The 16,178-nt window shown below is 38.5% G+C and overlaps 3 protein-coding genes across 3 annotated transcripts; 2 read left to right on the forward strand and 1 right to left on the reverse strand.

Annotated features, from left to right (window-relative positions):
- Positions 1-1,636: 1,636 nt before the first annotated feature.
- On the forward strand, positions 1,637-3,708 carry LOC128317529 (uncharacterized). The gene is made up of 2 exons (XM_053229747.1): positions 1,637-2,419; positions 3,262-3,708. Exons 1-2 carry the CDS (start codon positions 1,679-1,681, stop codon positions 3,433-3,435), a joined length of 915 nt encoding a protein of 304 aa, XP_053085722.1. The 5' UTR covers positions 1,637-1,678; the 3' UTR covers positions 3,436-3,708.
- Positions 3,709-7,700: 3,992 nt separating this feature from the next.
- LOC113537535 (chloride intracellular channel protein 5) lies at positions 7,701-11,655 on the forward strand. The gene is made up of 6 exons (XM_026932056.3): positions 7,701-8,217; positions 9,180-9,289; positions 9,423-9,548; positions 9,683-9,789; positions 9,890-10,071; positions 10,284-11,655. The coding sequence occupies exons 1-6, from the start codon at positions 8,155-8,157 to the stop codon at positions 10,443-10,445; spliced, it is 750 nt and encodes a 249-aa protein (XP_026787857.1). The 5' UTR covers positions 7,701-8,154; the 3' UTR covers positions 10,446-11,655.
- A 656-nt stretch (positions 11,656-12,311) lies between these two features.
- urp2 (urotensin II-related peptide) lies at positions 12,312-15,931 on the reverse strand. The gene is made up of 5 exons (XM_026932107.3): positions 15,353-15,931; positions 13,956-14,486; positions 13,240-13,280; positions 12,974-13,115; positions 12,312-12,834 (listed from the first exon to the last, which is right to left on the reverse strand). Exons 1-5 carry the CDS (start codon positions 15,471-15,473, stop codon positions 12,803-12,805), a joined length of 867 nt encoding a protein of 288 aa, XP_026787908.1. The 5' UTR covers positions 15,474-15,931; the 3' UTR covers positions 12,312-12,802.
- Between the last annotated feature and the right edge of the window lie 247 nt (positions 15,932-16,178).

Below are 16,178 nucleotides of genomic sequence, written 5' to 3' on the forward strand. Positions count from 1 at the left end.
AAAAGAGCATACTTGAGAAACCCAGCGCCAGAGCAGAGAGAGAAAGAAAGTGATAGAGAACCAGGTTACTCCACCTCAGAGTCCTGAAGTTGGTCCTCAGTCTCAAATGTCGAGGTACAGGTTTATTGAGCAGATAATAGGTTCAACAACAGATTTTATTATGAAATCACAATGAAAAGACCAGAATATCACTTTAGCATTCTTTGGTAGGCATAGAACACATGATCATTATGATCATGAACACATCACATGATCAATAAAAAATTATTGGAAATTATTAAAAATTACTGGAAGGAAAAAAGTCAGGAGAAAGGAGTCTAAGTTGTACAGGGAGATTCAGGCTCTGAAGGAAGCACTAAAGCAACAGAAAAGAAAAACTGACAAATTCAGGAAAAGATGTGAAAGACTACAGCAAGATACAGAGTCACCCAGATCAAAAACCCAGTGCCTGTTAGGAAGGATACTCGTGTCTAGAGAAGTCCGCAAAACTTTAGTTTTCCATCACGCCCTAATACACAACATCAGCAAAATGTATGCCTCTACCAAACACAGAAATACTAGGAAGATCATTGCAGCTCTGGTGACAGGAAAGATCTTGAAAAAATCCACGCTTTCATCCACGCTTTCATCTCCTCATGCTCTTCCTATGCCCAGGCCAAGGTTCCCAGAATGCTTCTAGCAGTAAGCTGGTACCCCTTCCCACACTTCAGAGACCATGATCTCACTTAGCCATATCACTGACCTCACTGTCTCCAAAGGCAACATTGTAATCCTGGTAATCATCAAATCATGGTATCTGAAATATTGAACAGAAAAAAACAAAGAACTTCCTTGATACACAAAAAATGAATATAATAACGCCATAGCCTCTGAAATTCTAGATGCAGAATAAAGTGTACTTTGTAAAAGTATTATATGATATAAGTGCAGATGGGTGACAGAATAAAGGAAACCCAGTGGCTGTCTTATTCTTTGGGACACATTTTTTCTGGTTTGGTCTGATTTACCCTGGCTTCTCTCCTTAGAGGCAACAGTCACTGCAGTTCAATACAAAGTTATTCTAAATGCTCACCTTTATCCTGTGTTGAATCATTTACATCCTGATGGAAGTGGTCTCTACCAGAATGACACTGTCCCCTTTCCACATAGCACAAAGGGTCACTGAATGGCTTGATAAGAATGAAAATGATGTAAATTAAATGCTATGGCCTTCACAGTCACCAGATCTCAACCAAACTGAATATCTATGGGGGAAGTTTGAGAGACGTGTTTGGATGAATTGTGTTCATCCCTCCAGTTCAGCTCCAGAAACTTGTAGAATCTATACCAAGGTGCAATGAAGCAGTTCTGCTGACTCTTAGGAGACAATTAGGTGTGATCTGACAATGTCTGAGACATTTCTGGGCTTTTCAGTTACAGAGAAGATGCAGAATATGTCTACCAAGTAAGTAATGTTTAAGGTGTACCCTGCTATTCAGACATCCAGGTCAGCCAGGTTCCCTGTGCAGCAGATTTAGGATAATGGCCAAGTCACGTGGGCAGTGGGGATTAGAAATTCACCATAATCCTCTGGAGAAAAGGGGTGGAGATAAAGCACGGAGACAGAGCAAGCCATGTTACCTCTAGAATGGAAAGGCAATCACAATAGCTCTGAATTGGCAGTTATAAAGAGGAGTTAATGTCCTCTTATTGTTTGTCAAACCTTTCTCTTTGTATTATACCTAAGGCCAAAACTGGCATGGATCATTCCTCTGAGATTTCTAATATCACAGTGATCCACACTGACTTGGACCATCTAGAGACTGAGGAGGAAGAAAGGGAAGAGTCTGAACTAGCAGATGAAGTGGATGAGGATATTGGCATGGGAGGTGAGGATAGAACAACAGGAAAGCAGACATCTGGCAACCAAATTTCTGCATCTGATTTACAAAAGAAAGCAAAATTGGCCCCACTCATAGTGCATGTAAACCCGGGAGAATGGGGCACAAAGTTTATGGATAATGCTAATGATACAGAGCCTAAAGAAATGGAAGCTCCAAACAAAGATCTCGATAAAGAGGTAGAAAAGGAGCTGGAACAAGTGTCTGAATTACAGGCTGAGGTTGAGTCACCTGTGGCAACTGAACACCGACCTCAGACTGAACTACAAACTCAAAACAGACCACAAAGCAATGCTGAATTTTTTTCAGTAACTACCAGGGAACATAAAGAACAGCCATGTTTGTCTGTTTATGAGCATCAATCTCAAGTGGCAAAGGCAAGAGCTGTAGAAAAACAAGTTGAGGGGAAATCAGAAATTCTCTGTAAAGACCCAAAAACAAGAGTTTCAATAAAGATGGAGGATAAGCCAAAGGAACATTCTGAGGAGGGACAATGTGCAGAGAAAATAGCTGAGCAGGAACTGGTGGCATCTTCTAAGGTAAGAATAATGGACATTCAGTGTCAAGAGGAAAGGAAAGCACCAAATTCTGTGTTCAATAATGATGTTCCAATGGAGAACATTAATTTAGGTTTAAATATGGCTGATGTACAGGTATATCTGACCTCAGTCACCTGTTACAGTAAAGTAGAGGGATCTGGATATGGAGAAACAGAGAAGTAACACAGTTTTCCTGCAAATGATAAGCTTGAGGAGATTTTAAAAAAATTTGCTGGTGAAAGAGTAACAAGGTGTGTCTAACTTTTACAGTGGAAGTGATATTAAAGAAAATAGATTCATTCAGATTCAGTCAGAGAAACAAGTTCCTGTGTCTTTGAACATGGAGAAAGAAACAAAAGAGCCAGTGGAGCCTGATGTCATCAAATTATAATGATGCAAATAGAGAAAAAAATGATAATGATGCAAATAATGAAGTAGGTAAGGTGGATCAAACAGGATTAATTATGAAAGGAGGAACTGAGGATATAGACTCACTAAAGCAGTTCAGTATGGAGAAGCCAAAACCTGCAAAGGAAGGAGTGTGTAAAGAGCGGTGTGTAAGTTTGGCTTTTGAATAAGTCCCAAACACTGCACAGGGTGGAACAGCCTGAGTGATAGAAGGGAAGCCAAAGAAGAGAGGGAATGAGGGAGAATGTAAACTGACATTACCTAGGTGGTTGATTGACAGAGAAAGCTCATAAGTGCAGAGTCAAGAACTCCCTGTACCCACTGGCAGCTTTTACAGAAACGTTAACATGGAATATGAAGGAGAGGTTATTACCAAGGTCAAAGGTCAAGAGATCATGATGGAAAATTATGTTCCTGTTTCTCTTCCACCAAAGAAGGTAGCTCACCTGAAGCAGGTGCCCCCAGTTGTGATGCAGAAAGAGGAAGTGAAGCCTCCAAAGAGATGTACATTCGATCAGATTGAGACGAAGGTTTACAGTCCTGATCGTACAGACTGGGAGATCTCTCTCTATGTAAAGGTACTCACACATGTCACGAGTAAATACTAAATCACCAGACTTAAATTTAACTTTCTCTTATAAAATAACAGTGAAATAAAAAGTACAAAGTAATAATAAAAAGTATAGTTAGAGTAATTTACCACTTTGATGCCTTAAATGACATTTGTACCTTCTGACCAATCAGATTTCTGAATTTCTTTACCTACTGCACCTGTTACATGTATATACTTTTGACTCTATATGGTATATACTATACTATTAAAGGCTTCCACTGCGGCTAGCTGAAACTTGGACAACAAAGCATCCTGTTAATATTTTAATATCCACGTGTAATCAGAAATCTCTTTCCAAACCCTAAAAAGGTGTACAGAAGCCCTGAAGAATAAGGTTAAAAAAAATTAAAGAGTATTTAACTGTGTTTGGTTGGTTGGTTGTTTTTTTTGGTTATTTATTTATTTTTCTGCATTGTATAACATCAATCAGTTTAAAAACTCCAGCATCAGTCTTAACATTTTAACAATAAAATAATAAAAATCGGAAAATAAATATTAGTACGTTATACAAACTTCGAACAGCTAATATTTTTCTCCTTATTCTGAATTTTTCAAGAAAGCTAAGAGCTGTTAATTAGCATGTTATACCAGTTTCGACCACAAGGGCAGGATCCTGTCTACATGGGACCTGTGGTAGCACAGGCTCCTACTGAAATTTGGTTGGCCATCACGGGTGTCCCACTACTGAAGCCAGCAGGTTTTCAGTCGGAAAACTGACTCTATGTGTCCAGCTGCACATTTTATTGCAACGTTTATTTAGACATTTATATAGTGAGGTGGATTTCAGGCATTTTCCTGCTCAATACCCTGCTGTATAAGGTGAATGTCCTACAGGTATGTGCCTCATGACTGTACCCACCCCTTTGTTACATGGCATCTGCTGCAGCAGTGAGAATGAGTCTGTGTTGCTGTCCCTGCTACACTTATATTATTTTAATGTTAAATTACTGTATACCTGTTCTTATTAGTATCTACTAGTGCTCCTGGAGTAACTGCTGTTTTGCCTGTCTATCACCATGCTGCAATAAGAAGCCAGTGTCCCCATTGCAAGGTTTGGAGCAAGCAGTGGTGGAGTGCATTCCCTTCATCTGTGTTGCAGTGAATTAACTCCTGATAGGGCAGGTGGTGGGGTTAGGCTCCAACACTTCCTCATTATTAACCTGTAACACAGGTGACCTCAAGGATGACTGGGTGGCCACAAGGAACTGAACATCTTTGGCAAATGCGGATGACACAACAGTTAGAGGCCTGGCCTCCAACACCAATGAAGAGACCTACAGAGAGGGGGTCAGAACGGTAGCACTGTGGAGTGAGGAAGACAACCTCATCCTGATCATGGACGAGACAATGGAACTGATCATGGATCCGGAAAACAGGCAGGATCATACACATCACTTACCATAAATAAAGCTACAGTAGACAGTTGGTCAGAGCACACCGGAGCTGTTGTCAAGAAAACACATCAATGTGTCTTTAACCTCAGTCTCCTTAAGAGGTTCCTCCCTGAGGCCCAGAATCCTCAGGTCATTCTATATCTGAACTATTGAGAGCATCCTAACCCAAAACGTGACCTGCTGGTTCGGGAACTGCACTGCTCCTCACCAAACAGCATGTAGTACGACCTGCCCAGCGGATCACTGGAGGGGAAGCTCCCCTCCTTTAGGACATTACGCCCATTATGGATCATAAAAGTTCCCAGCCACCCAAACCACAGCCTGCTCATGCTGCTCCCCTCTGGCAGACGATATTGCAGCATTATTACATGCACAAACAGACTCAGTTTTTTCCCACAGGCTATTAGATTTAGATTAGATTAGAACAGCACCACACTGTCATGGCCAGACTTTAAACTGCATCACACGTCTCTTTACTTTACACAAAAGTTTACATGTGCTTGTCACTTTCTTATGGTTTACATTGCTATTATGCACAGATTTATTTTACTATATTCTTAGTGCAATAAATATTTATACATAGTTTATATTAGCGATGTAGCGATTTATGCATACTTCTCCAACCTGCACAATATGTTACCTTGTTCACACGCTTTTCAACTGACCGATTTGATGTAGAGAACTCTGTAATGTAAGAATTTCATCTTTTAGTCTGTTAATCCTGGGTAAACTGTGTAAACTGTGATATGACCCACAGAATTCTGATTTATTTTTTCCTCACTTATCTTTTCTTGCAATTTGTTTGTGTTTGTTTCTTGCCATTGCCACAGAATCTGTCGTTCATTTTTAAAATATGTCTTCCTGTGAATTTATTCTCCTATGATTGGTGTTATGAATGTACTCTTTATTATTATTATTATTATTATTATTATTATTATTATATTTATCCCTTGACAAGTCGGCTAAGCCATAACCACCTCCAGTCTATGGAGCTTGAGTGCCCTCTGTTTGTACTCTGTTGTCAGAAGGGTAAGGAGAAAGAATTTAGCTGCTTGTTGTGGTTGAAGTTGGTATAACATGCTAATTGTTTGCAAATTAGCTTCTGATTTTTTGCATATGTTTGTCTTCTGGTGCACCTCAACGGCAAAAAAAACCCAGACAAGACAGAAAGAAATAGTAGACACATTCCATAGCAAAGCCTGAAGGCATTGTTGAAAATCACATCTGCTGAAAGTGGGTTTGTACATCCTGATATTTGTTAGGAAATTGGCGTATTTCCTAACATAATAAGATAATAATATCCATAATAAGACTTTTACAAAAACATTTTTTCAACAGCTTTTACACCCTTTGTTAAGAGAGTTAGGAGAGTTTGGATTTGCACTACACTATTATACTCTGTTCTACTTTCTATGATGAAAACAAACTTTTATAAAAGACCTTATACAATTTTTTATGCTATGCAGACTTGTTTACCATGCACACATGGAAGAATTATGAAAAATGTCTATTTTAAAAGTATTCATGTATTTCTACAGACTTTTGTGTTACCGTAGCTAAATGCTACTGTGTGTGCAGTTTCAAATGGAAGGTGCATTGTGTGTAAGAAGGAAAAAAACACTATCACTTATGAAACAGTACATCATCATCATCAAAGTACATAATGTCTTTGAGGTATACATCGATCAGCCATAACATTACAACCACTGCCTAATATTGTGTAGGTCCCCCTTGTGCTGCCAAAACAGCTCTGACTCATCGAGGCATGTACTGTACAAGACCTCTGAAGGTGTGTGTGGTATCTGGCACCAAGATGTTAGCAGCAGATCCTTTAAGTCCTGTAAGTTGCGAGGTGGGGCCTCCATGGATCAGACTTGTTTGTCCATCACATCCCACAGATTCTCGATCGGATTGAGATCTGGGGAAATTGGTACTAACACCTTGAACACTTTGTCATGTTCCTCAAACCATTCCTGAACAAGTTTTGCAGTGTGGCAGGGTGCATTATCCAGCTGAAAGAGGCCACTGCCATTAGGGAATACTGTTGCCATGAAGTGGTGTTCTTAGTCTGTAACAATATTTAGGTAGGTGGTTCATGTCAAAGTAACATCCACATGAATTCCAGGACCCAAGGTTTCACAGCAGAACATTGCACAGAGTATCACACTGCCTCCACCAGCTTGCCTTCTTCCCATAGTACATCCTGGTGCCATCTCGTCCCCCGGGAACGCGACACACACACACACCTGACCATCCACATAATAGCCAGGCCACCTTCTTCCATTGCTCCATGGTCCAGTTCTGATGCTCAAGTGCTCATTGTAGGCGCTTTTGGTGGTGGACAGGGGTCAGCATGGGCACTCTGACCGGTCTGAGGCTGCACAGCCCCATACGCAGCAAGCTGCGATGCACTGTGTGTTCTGACACCTTTCTATCATAGCCAGCGTTAACTCTTTCACCAATTTGTGCTACAGTAGCTACTCTGCTTCCAACACATCAACTTTGAGAACTGACTGTTCAACTTGACAGCTGCCACTGTAACGAGATAATCGATGTTATTCACTTCATCTGTCAGTGGTTTTAAGGCTGATTGGTGTACACTCACAATATAAACCCCCCTGAAAGCCAAGTACAGCAAAAAGTACTTCACGTGGTTCTAAATTGACAGGGTTTTAAAGTTGATCTGCATAGTAGTATTATAGTAGAGTTATGGCACAACTGCTGTAAAGGTGTTTTACAAGTGTTTACAGCATGATCAGAAGAAAAAAAAATCTGCACATAGTACATACATAAATATTGCCAAAATCATTTGTTTACACATGTACCGTTTGGAGTGAAGCTGAATTGTTGCTCCAGATACAGTAGATGTATTTCAAAAACTAAAGAACATCAATAAATACATGTTTGAAAGTTGTTTATCCACTCGACACTTGAGTTTTGTGTGCCTGTCCATTTCAGAACAAAGAACTACAGTAGGCAACTGGAAAAAATTCAGAAGACTGGCTCACATAAACAGTCCATTTACTGATGCTGTGTTCTACAACAAAGAACAATTGTTTTATCAAGGATTCTTGCGGTCTCATACTGGCATATCTTAGTCCACCCTGGACTCTTCCAGAACATTAGCATTTCAGGACAGGCAGCCATTTCAATACATTACTAAATAAATAATAATGTATATTTTGGGATTACGGTCTAAAACAGCATAGTGCAGATATTTAAGTCTGCAAATCTAAAAATGCAGATCTGCAATGTAAAGGTCAGAAGTGAGAAAGATGCTGCTATACACTGCTACTTTTCTAAACCATTGACTATCTAGAATGGCTTGGTTTGATATAGCAGCTAAAAAGTTTGGATTCCCCAGTATTGAGCTGTTTGTGAAGGTAAGAAATTCTTAAAGCTAAATTTCATATAGTTCAAAATATATAGATGAATACTATATATTTTTAATTAACTTAATTCAGGTGATGGATACAATCTATACAATCTTGCATCTGTTTTTTTCTGGATGTCTCACACCACAATTAGACACATATTGATAGTGATTAAGCTCTTTGCTCTTATTACTATTACTTATTACTTGCTGCTACCTAACATTTTTAGAGGTAGACCTGTATTTTAAAAAGAGAGAGAGAGAGAGAGAGGCTACTGAGAATCTACTGTATATGGCCAAAAGTTTGTGCATACATGACCATCACACCCTTATATGGTTCTTCCCCAAACCGTTGCCACAAAATTGGAAGAACATAATTGTCTAGAATGCGTTCGTATGCTGTAGCATTACAATTTCCCTTCACCGGAACTAAAAGACCCAAGTATGTTCCAATATTAAATGTTCCAGCATGACAATGCCCCTGTGCACAAAGCGAGCTCCATGAAGACATGGTTTGCCAAGATTGGAGTGGAAGAACTCGAGTGTCCTGCACAGAGCCCTGACCTCAACCCCAATGAACACCTTTGGGATGAATGTGAATGCTGACTGCACCCCAGGCCTCCTCACTAATGCTCTTGTAGCTGAATGGACAAGGAAAGGAAGGAGAAGAGTGGAGGTTATTATAACAGTAAAAGGGGAACTAAATCTGGAAAGGGATGTTCAAAAAGCATGTCTGTGATGGTCAGGTGTCCACATACTGTACTTTTAACCATGTAGTGTATGTGTATTTCTTGAAATCTCATTAACCTAAATCTCAGAATTACTCAGGTATCATTATCACAGAGGAGTGTTTTGACAAGTGGTTTCTTTCTTTCTTTCCTTCTTTGCAATGATTATGACACTTTCATTCATGTTTGCACAGATTTGTGTTTTCATCGCTTCTCACTGAGGATGTACTGTATTGTTTTGCAGGCAGGAATTGATGGGGAAAGCATTGGCAACTGTCCATTCTCTCAGAGACTCTTCATGATCCTTTGGCTAAAAGGAGTCATCTTTAATGTCACAACTGTGGATCTCAAGAAGTATATCATTTCTGTGTGGTGATATTGATGAATGTGTTTTAGTACAAGCAGATTTCATGTTGGGTGATGAAATACTTTCATAAGAGCTGTATCATGCTCTTGTTATTCTGATTGGTAGATTTGTATCTTATAGGAAACCAGCTGATTTGCAAAACCTTGCACCAGGAACCAACCCACCTTTTATGACCTTTAATGGTGAAGTGTTGGTGGATGTTAACAAGATTGAGGAATTTCTCGAGGAAAGGCTTACACCGCCACGGTACAGGACCCAATATATATTTTTTTAATATATTTTTTAATCTGTTCAACCACAATTGTTTAGAGTGCAGTTGTTGCTTTAGTTGGTGTTCCTGTTTACTCTTTGTCATTTACCATATATCAATGCTTCTAAAGGTATCCAAAATTGGCTGTTAAACACCCAGAGTCAAACATCGCAGGAATCGATGTATTTTCCAAGTTTTCTGCCTATATCAAGAACTCTCACAAATATGCAAGCAATGGTAAATAATTCAACTTTTAAAAAAATTGGCCTTTGTGGAATTCTTTATTATTATTATTATTATTATTATTATTATTATTATTATTATGTGCATTCTTTAGGCTTGGAGAAAGCTCTGTTGAAGTCCCTGAAGAAATTGGATGATTACTTGCAGTCTCCTTTGCCAGAGGAGATTGATGCCAACAACCCTGATGACCCAGGACCATCAACACGCAATTTCCTGGATGGACCAGACCTAACTCTTGCTGACTGCAACCTGCTTCCCAAACTACACATCATCACGGTATTGTGTCTTATTTGTTGGGACTACAATATGTATGCAAACATGTCATTCAATTTAGATGAGAGCCTGAATCAAACCTTTAACATTTAGGTAATTCATTTTAAGCCTAACTATTGACTGATAGCTTTCAAAAACTAGCTGATGCTTCATTTAAGGTATTTTAGTAAACTTATGATGCTGCACAGTGATTGCATTATTATATTTTGGCTCAGATTGTTGCAAAGAAGTATAGAAATTTTGAGATTCCAGCTGACATGAAGGGGATTTGGCGATACCTGAACTCTGCCTACCAGAGGGAAGAGTTTACCAGCACCTGTCCTGCAGAACGAGAGATTGAGTTTGCTTATATGGATGTTGTCAAAAAGATAATATAAGTTTGGTGCTCGCTGAAAATAGATGGAGCTGTGTGAAGGTATACTTAGACTACAGAGATTGAGAGAGTGTGTGAGGGAGTGAGAGAAAAAGTAAGAGAATGAGAGATTGAGAGAGTGTGTGAGAGAGGAGAGAGAGAGTGTGCGAGAGAGAGTGAGAAAAAATGTATGTGTGTGTGTGAGAGAGAGAGAGAGAGAGAGAGAGAGAGAGAGAGAGAGTGTGAGAGAGGAGAGAGAGAGTGTGTGAGAGAGAGTGAGAAAAAATGTATGTGTGTGTGTGAGAGAGAGAGAGAGAGAGAGAGAGTGTGTGAGAGTGTGAGAGATTGAGATAGTGACAGAGATAGCGTGAGAGTGTGAGAGATTGAGGGTGAGAGAGAGAGCGAGAGAGAGAGAGTGTGTGAGAGAGGAGAGAGAGTGTGTGAGAGAGAGTGAGAAAAAATGTATGTGTGTGTGTGTGAGAGAGAGAGAGAGAGAGAGAGAGAGAGTGTGTGAGAGTGTGAGAGATTGAGATAGTGACAGAGATAGCGTGAGAGTGTGAGAGATTGAGGGTGAGAGAGAGAGCGAGAGAGAGAGAGAGAGAGAGAGAGAGTGTGAGACATTGAGATAGTGACAGAGATAAAGTGAGAATGTGAGAGAGGAGAAAGAGTGAGAGTAAGAAAGAGTGTGAAAGAAAATAGTGTGAGAGAGGAGAGAGAGAGTGTGTGAGAGTGTGAGGGATTGAGAGTGAGAGAGAATGTGAGAGAGGAGAGAGAGTGAGAGTAAGAAAGAGTGTGAGAGGAAAGAGTGTGAGAGAGGAGAGAGAGAGTGTGTGAGACTGTGAGGGATTGAGAGTGTGAGAGAGTGTGACAGAGTGAGAGTAAGAGAGTATGAGAGGAAAGAGTGTGTGAGAGAGAGAGAGTGTGTGTGTGTGTGTGTGTGTGTGTGAGAGAGAGAGAGAGAGAGAGAGAGAGAGAGAGAAAAAACTTCTTTGCATATCGTTATAATAATAGTTAAGCTTTATCTGTAAGCAATTTATGCATTTTTATCTCTCATAAAGGAGGATGCCATGGGCTTGATATGTTAAAGATTCTTTATTTGTTTATACTTCATATATTCGTCTTGTAATTTGTCATATCTATTAGTTTTCTGCCGAGTTTTTCCATCAGAAAATAGAACTAATCATTTTATGTGATTCCTAAAGTCTGACAGGGATTTTCTCAGATATATAACAAAAATACGCTTTAATTAATATAATAAAATATTATTATAACAAAAAGAAGTAATGAAATACTTGATTGCTGTATTAACTTGTCTCTTTTTTAGATATTTATCTTTTGTCTTTTATGTACAGCACAATGGTCAACTATTGTTGTGTTTATTTGTGCTATATATATAAAATTTGATTTGATTTGATAATGCATATTAATGTATTGTTCATTATTATGTCTATTAAATCAGTGAGCAAAAAAAGTGTCTATTTCTTCTTCTTCTTCTTATTATTATTATTATTTATGTGCACTATACTGTATGTCACCATTGAAGTAATAATATTTAAGTAACCCCTGAGAATGTGTCATGGTGCTTTGAATTTAAAACTTTGTTTAAAAGAACTGACGACAGTTTTGGAAGGTTTTTGTAACTTTGACGCTCTCCTAACATGACAAGCTTAGCTTGTGATTTATTTCACGTTACTGAAGCTTGTAAAAAACAGGTTTAAAAAGGGATTGGGAGGAAGGACAAAGAGAAGAAAGGCTGGCAGATGTGTTGGGTCCAATCTCTCATCACTCTTCCACATGTCTCCCACTGACTTGGACAGACTTGTTAATTGGTTGTCGAGGTTACACTGCTAGCAGCCCTCAGAACAATCAAATAAATTTTAAAGCCATAATATCAACAGCTTGGGTTTATTGGTTACTAAATATACTTTGTCACCAGAGAGACCCTCACCTAGAGAATTTTGGCTGGAGCTTGAGCAAACATTCAGATAATGTGAAAGGGCTGAAGGGGAAGAAAAGCAGTTCCTCTGAAGAGCAAACTACATTTGTACCTGAGCTCTTTGAACTTTTGTCTTTTCAAATTCCTTTAATATTTCACAATGATCACCAAGAACGGGAGGTACAAAAATAAAGTTTTGTTTATTATCAGGACCTTTTTTTTTTTTTTTTTTGCATGCTTGTAAAGTTTTATTTATGTCATACAACACTGACTTGTAGAAGGAGGTTAACAGGCTTTCGTGCAGTGAGGCTACACACGTCATACGAGGTCACTGGGGTAAGTCATGTTAAGTATGTTGTTGAAGCATCAGTTAGAAGTGGCCTTAGATTTGTTTGCTGATGAGCATGGGCTCATGTTAGAATGCGATATTGAAGTGTGAGAAATGCTTAATTTTGAGAGCAGTATTTCCAGAAGCAAACTGTTAAAAAAAAGCAGACAAACAAAAAGCAGTTGTTAATAAATGTTATCTTTTTATACATTTGTATTACTTTAACAGAAAATTAACTGTATATGTCAGGCACTATTAAATTGAATTTTACTGTTTAATTTCAGCCCACCTCTCTTGTTAGTTTTCTTGGGAGTTGATGGCAAAGACTTTTTGAATGCCTTTCCATTCAGGAGATCAGTGCTAGCCCTTGGTGAAGCACCTTTGCTGACCACAGATGACACTGTAGTTGATTTCATGTTGCCCTCTGTGATCTGCAATCATGGCAAAAGTTGCCAAAATGACTGATTAGCAACACTGGAAAAAAAAATCCATATGGAACGGTTTCTAAGATACTTTATACCCGTTTACTTGTATAGTCAACAATTCTAAACCTACCATTTTACTCTTTTTTCCTGAACTGCGACTGTTGCTATTACCTTGAAACAGATCAGAACACAGAAACATACAGTTTTATACATTGCAAGTACCAGGGAATCCAGTTAACCCCTTAAAGTCCTGGTTTACTCAGTTACTCATCCTAAAGCATACTGTTCAGTGAGCATACAGTGAAACTAATAGGAAAGGCATAGACTTATGAGAGTGAAGAATATAAATCCACTGCACTGTAAGAAATCAAGGATACTATATTGTTACTTTCTATGTCATTGGGGTGGTACCCTCAAGTCTATGTCTTTTGTATCGTTAGTATCGTTAAATGTGCAGCATAATTCTAAAAAAAAAAAAAGAAAAGAAAAGAAAAGATTGAATCATTTATCTTTAATTAGCTTTTAGTGTAAGGCTTTAAGTTAGACTGCATGTGCCTTCCCATATAAAAGCTACACAGTAAAATTAGAAAAGATGTACTTGTGGGTATTACATCATAGATAAGGAAGAGTCAAGTTTAGTACTTTTTTGATGAGAATTTTCCTGGGAATTTAAGGGGTTATGTTACTGGAAACAATCATATAATACAATTTTAATGTTAATTTATTATCAAAATATTGTTCTTAGTATTATAATGTTTATCTTAGCATGAGTAAATATGATTCACACTAGTAATAGTTTGCAGCAAGAAATGAGCAGCTATGGTAAAAGCTTCTTCTTTCTCTTACCTCTTGTTATGATGGTGAGACGGCTGTTCAGTGTACTGTTCAGTGACCTGTGAAGCTCCTCGAGAGCACTCAGCATATGCAGAATCCTCTCTCGTCTATCTGGTGTGCTGCTGGCTGGATTTCTCTTAGCACCTTTGCTCTCTAACAAAGTCTTGCTTTGTTTATTTGAAATAACGCTTACTGGTGTTAGCTTCAGTGGTTTGTGAACACTGCTCTCTTCCATTGGCGCATGCTCCTCTATTTCATGGTCATCCATTACAGAGCCTAGGTTAAGCTGGCTATCCAAACCACTGGTTGCTGCTACTATGTTTTCTAGTCCATCAGAATCAACTGGAACTGAAGCAATCTTCAGTGTTTGGCCTTGACCGTTAGTTGCTGCCAATATTTTGTCCAGATAATGTGGACTGCTTGTGGCTTTGTCTAAGCTACCTGAAGGTCTTACAGGCACTGTCATTTCCTGTCCATCAAAATACGTAGTCATATCATGGATGTCTGGGCCATTCGTCCAAGGATCTGTTGGTTTCTTGTCACCTTAGGATTAAAACAGGATATTAAACATATGAGTACTTGTGGTCTCAGTGGCATTATACCACTATGCAACGCTATGTTCACTGTATTCTGTTCCAACTTGTACTCTTTTTATATTTTTATATTTCAATATATTATATTTCAATATAAAAAATCTACTGGATCACGTAGCAGGCACCCATTAATGGGAAGCTGAAGCATTCAAAAGAGAATAGATTCAGCAGGAAATGTTTAAGTCTTTGCTCTTTCATACTGTCTCTTTCATAGACAGAATTAAATAACTTGTATCATAAAACACATCTACAAAGTTGTAAAATATGGTTTTGGGAATGTCAGGGAGTTGCTAGGGATTGGACTGTATAGACATGATGCTGTCACATGCAAACTTGCGAACAAGACTGCCAAATATAAAGATATCCGTTTTTAAAATTATTTTAGTCCCTTACATATTGAACAATATTAAAACAACGAAAATATTTTATTATTGAAAATAATGTTTTGTTATACAATAAAGAGCATCACTTTTAGAAATATTCTGTTATTAATGTAGGGAGTTTTCAGAAATCATACACTACTGTCATTCATTCTATTACTGTATATTATATATTATATAATACATCACAATTATTAATCAAATTCTGCTAACAGTCTACTTTCTGCACCTACAATCACAGACATATTATGACAGAGAATGGGATCATTGGCTGATTAAAGCAAGTCAACATCAGACGTAAAGCCTAATTGATTTCAATCACAATATCAATTGTTGAAATTGTATATGTTTATAATTCAATTTCCTTATGTACAACAGAAAATCATGTTAAAGTTATTACAAGAGAAAATTATTTGACTATAATCAGAGACTTTACCTCTTAATGATGCCTGTTGAAGGTCTGGTACTTCTGAGGTTATTGGTGCAGCATCCACAGCTGGAGCTAAAATCAACATTGCTACTACTGACATTAATTTCAGCATGCATCCTTTCTGCATCTTGGCTTTGTCTGGGACACTATATATTTCAGATCTAGCTTTTCAGGCTTTTACAAGCAAAAATAACTGTCCAGTACAGAGTTTAATTGAGCCTTGTTTTTAATAGATGATATATATCATCTCTCAATGCGATACACACACTTGTTACACTAATGCGCCCCTACAATGAGAAGGCTTGTCGAACGTGTGATGTCTATTATGCGCTGTTGCTGCAATGTTGCGCTTCGCTTTCTCTACCATCATGCAGGTGCTGTCACGCCTTTTAAACCAAGTAAGGTTTGGGTGTGGGGTAGAGACCTGCCTTGGCAATGGCCAATCTGGAAACATCCTCCTCCTTATCATGGATTGGCGTCTTTGTGACATTTAGGACTGTGTTTGGTGTTGGGGCCTTCCATTGTAAAGAAGGCAGCAGGCAATGGGCCCTTCTGCGTCAGAGCCTCTTTCTCCTTTGGCCCCTGTGCAAACACATTAGGAAATGCCCTATCACTGCTTATACAGCAGGTCTCCTGGCCACTGTCCTCCTCCACATAGACAATGGGAAATGTCAAATCCAAAGATTATTTGATTCATAAATCTATGCAAATACATTCATAAATCCAAAACATATCCATATGTGAATGCATTGGCACAGAGTAGCATAAAGTACATGCTATATGTAGACAAATAAACATAAAAATGATAAGCTTATGTATGTGGGTTTTGTGA

Source organism: Pangasianodon hypophthalmus, chromosome 26 (assembly GCF_027358585.1).
Source record: "Pangasianodon hypophthalmus isolate fPanHyp1 chromosome 26, fPanHyp1.pri, whole genome shotgun sequence".
NCBI lineage: Eukaryota > Metazoa > Chordata > Actinopteri > Siluriformes > Pangasiidae > Pangasianodon > Pangasianodon hypophthalmus.

What these genes read in the sequence shown, in the direction of transcription:
- LOC113537535 (XM_026932056.3), top strand. Translation starts at nt 8,155, where the DNA reads ATGGCTTGGTTTGATATAGCAGCTAAAAAGTTTGGATTCCCCAGTATT. An exon ending in ACAACTGTGGATCTCAAGAA is followed by an intron (nt 9,290 to 9,422) that starts GTATATCATTTC and finishes TGTATCTTATAG; the next exon opens with GAAACCAGCTGATTTGCAAA. An exon ending in TCACAAATATGCAAGCAATG is followed by an intron (nt 9,790 to 9,889) that starts GTAAATAATTCA and finishes TGCATTCTTTAG; the next exon opens with GCTTGGAGAAAGCTCTGTTG.
- LOC128317529 (XM_053229747.1), top strand. Translation starts at nt 1,679, where the DNA reads ATGTCCTCTTATTGTTTGTCAAACCTTTCTCTTTGTATTATACCTAAG. An exon ending in AACTGGTGGCATCTTCTAAG is followed by an intron (nt 2,420 to 3,261) that starts GTAAGAATAATG and finishes CTTCCACCAAAG; the next exon opens with AAGGTAGCTCACCTGAAGCA.
- urp2 (XM_026932107.3), bottom strand. Translation starts at nt 15,473, where the DNA reads ATGCAGAAAGGATGCATGCTGAAATTAATGTCAGTAGTAGCAATGTTG. An exon ending in CAGGAAAAAAGAGTAAAATG is followed by an intron (nt 13,116 to 13,239) that starts GTAGGTTTAGAA and finishes CCATGATTGCAG; the next exon opens with ATCACAGAGGGCAACATGAA. An exon ending in CAAGAAAACTAACAAGAGAG is followed by an intron (nt 12,835 to 12,973) that starts GTGGGCTGAAAT and finishes TTTTTTTAACAG; the next exon opens with TTTGCTTCTGGAAATACTGC.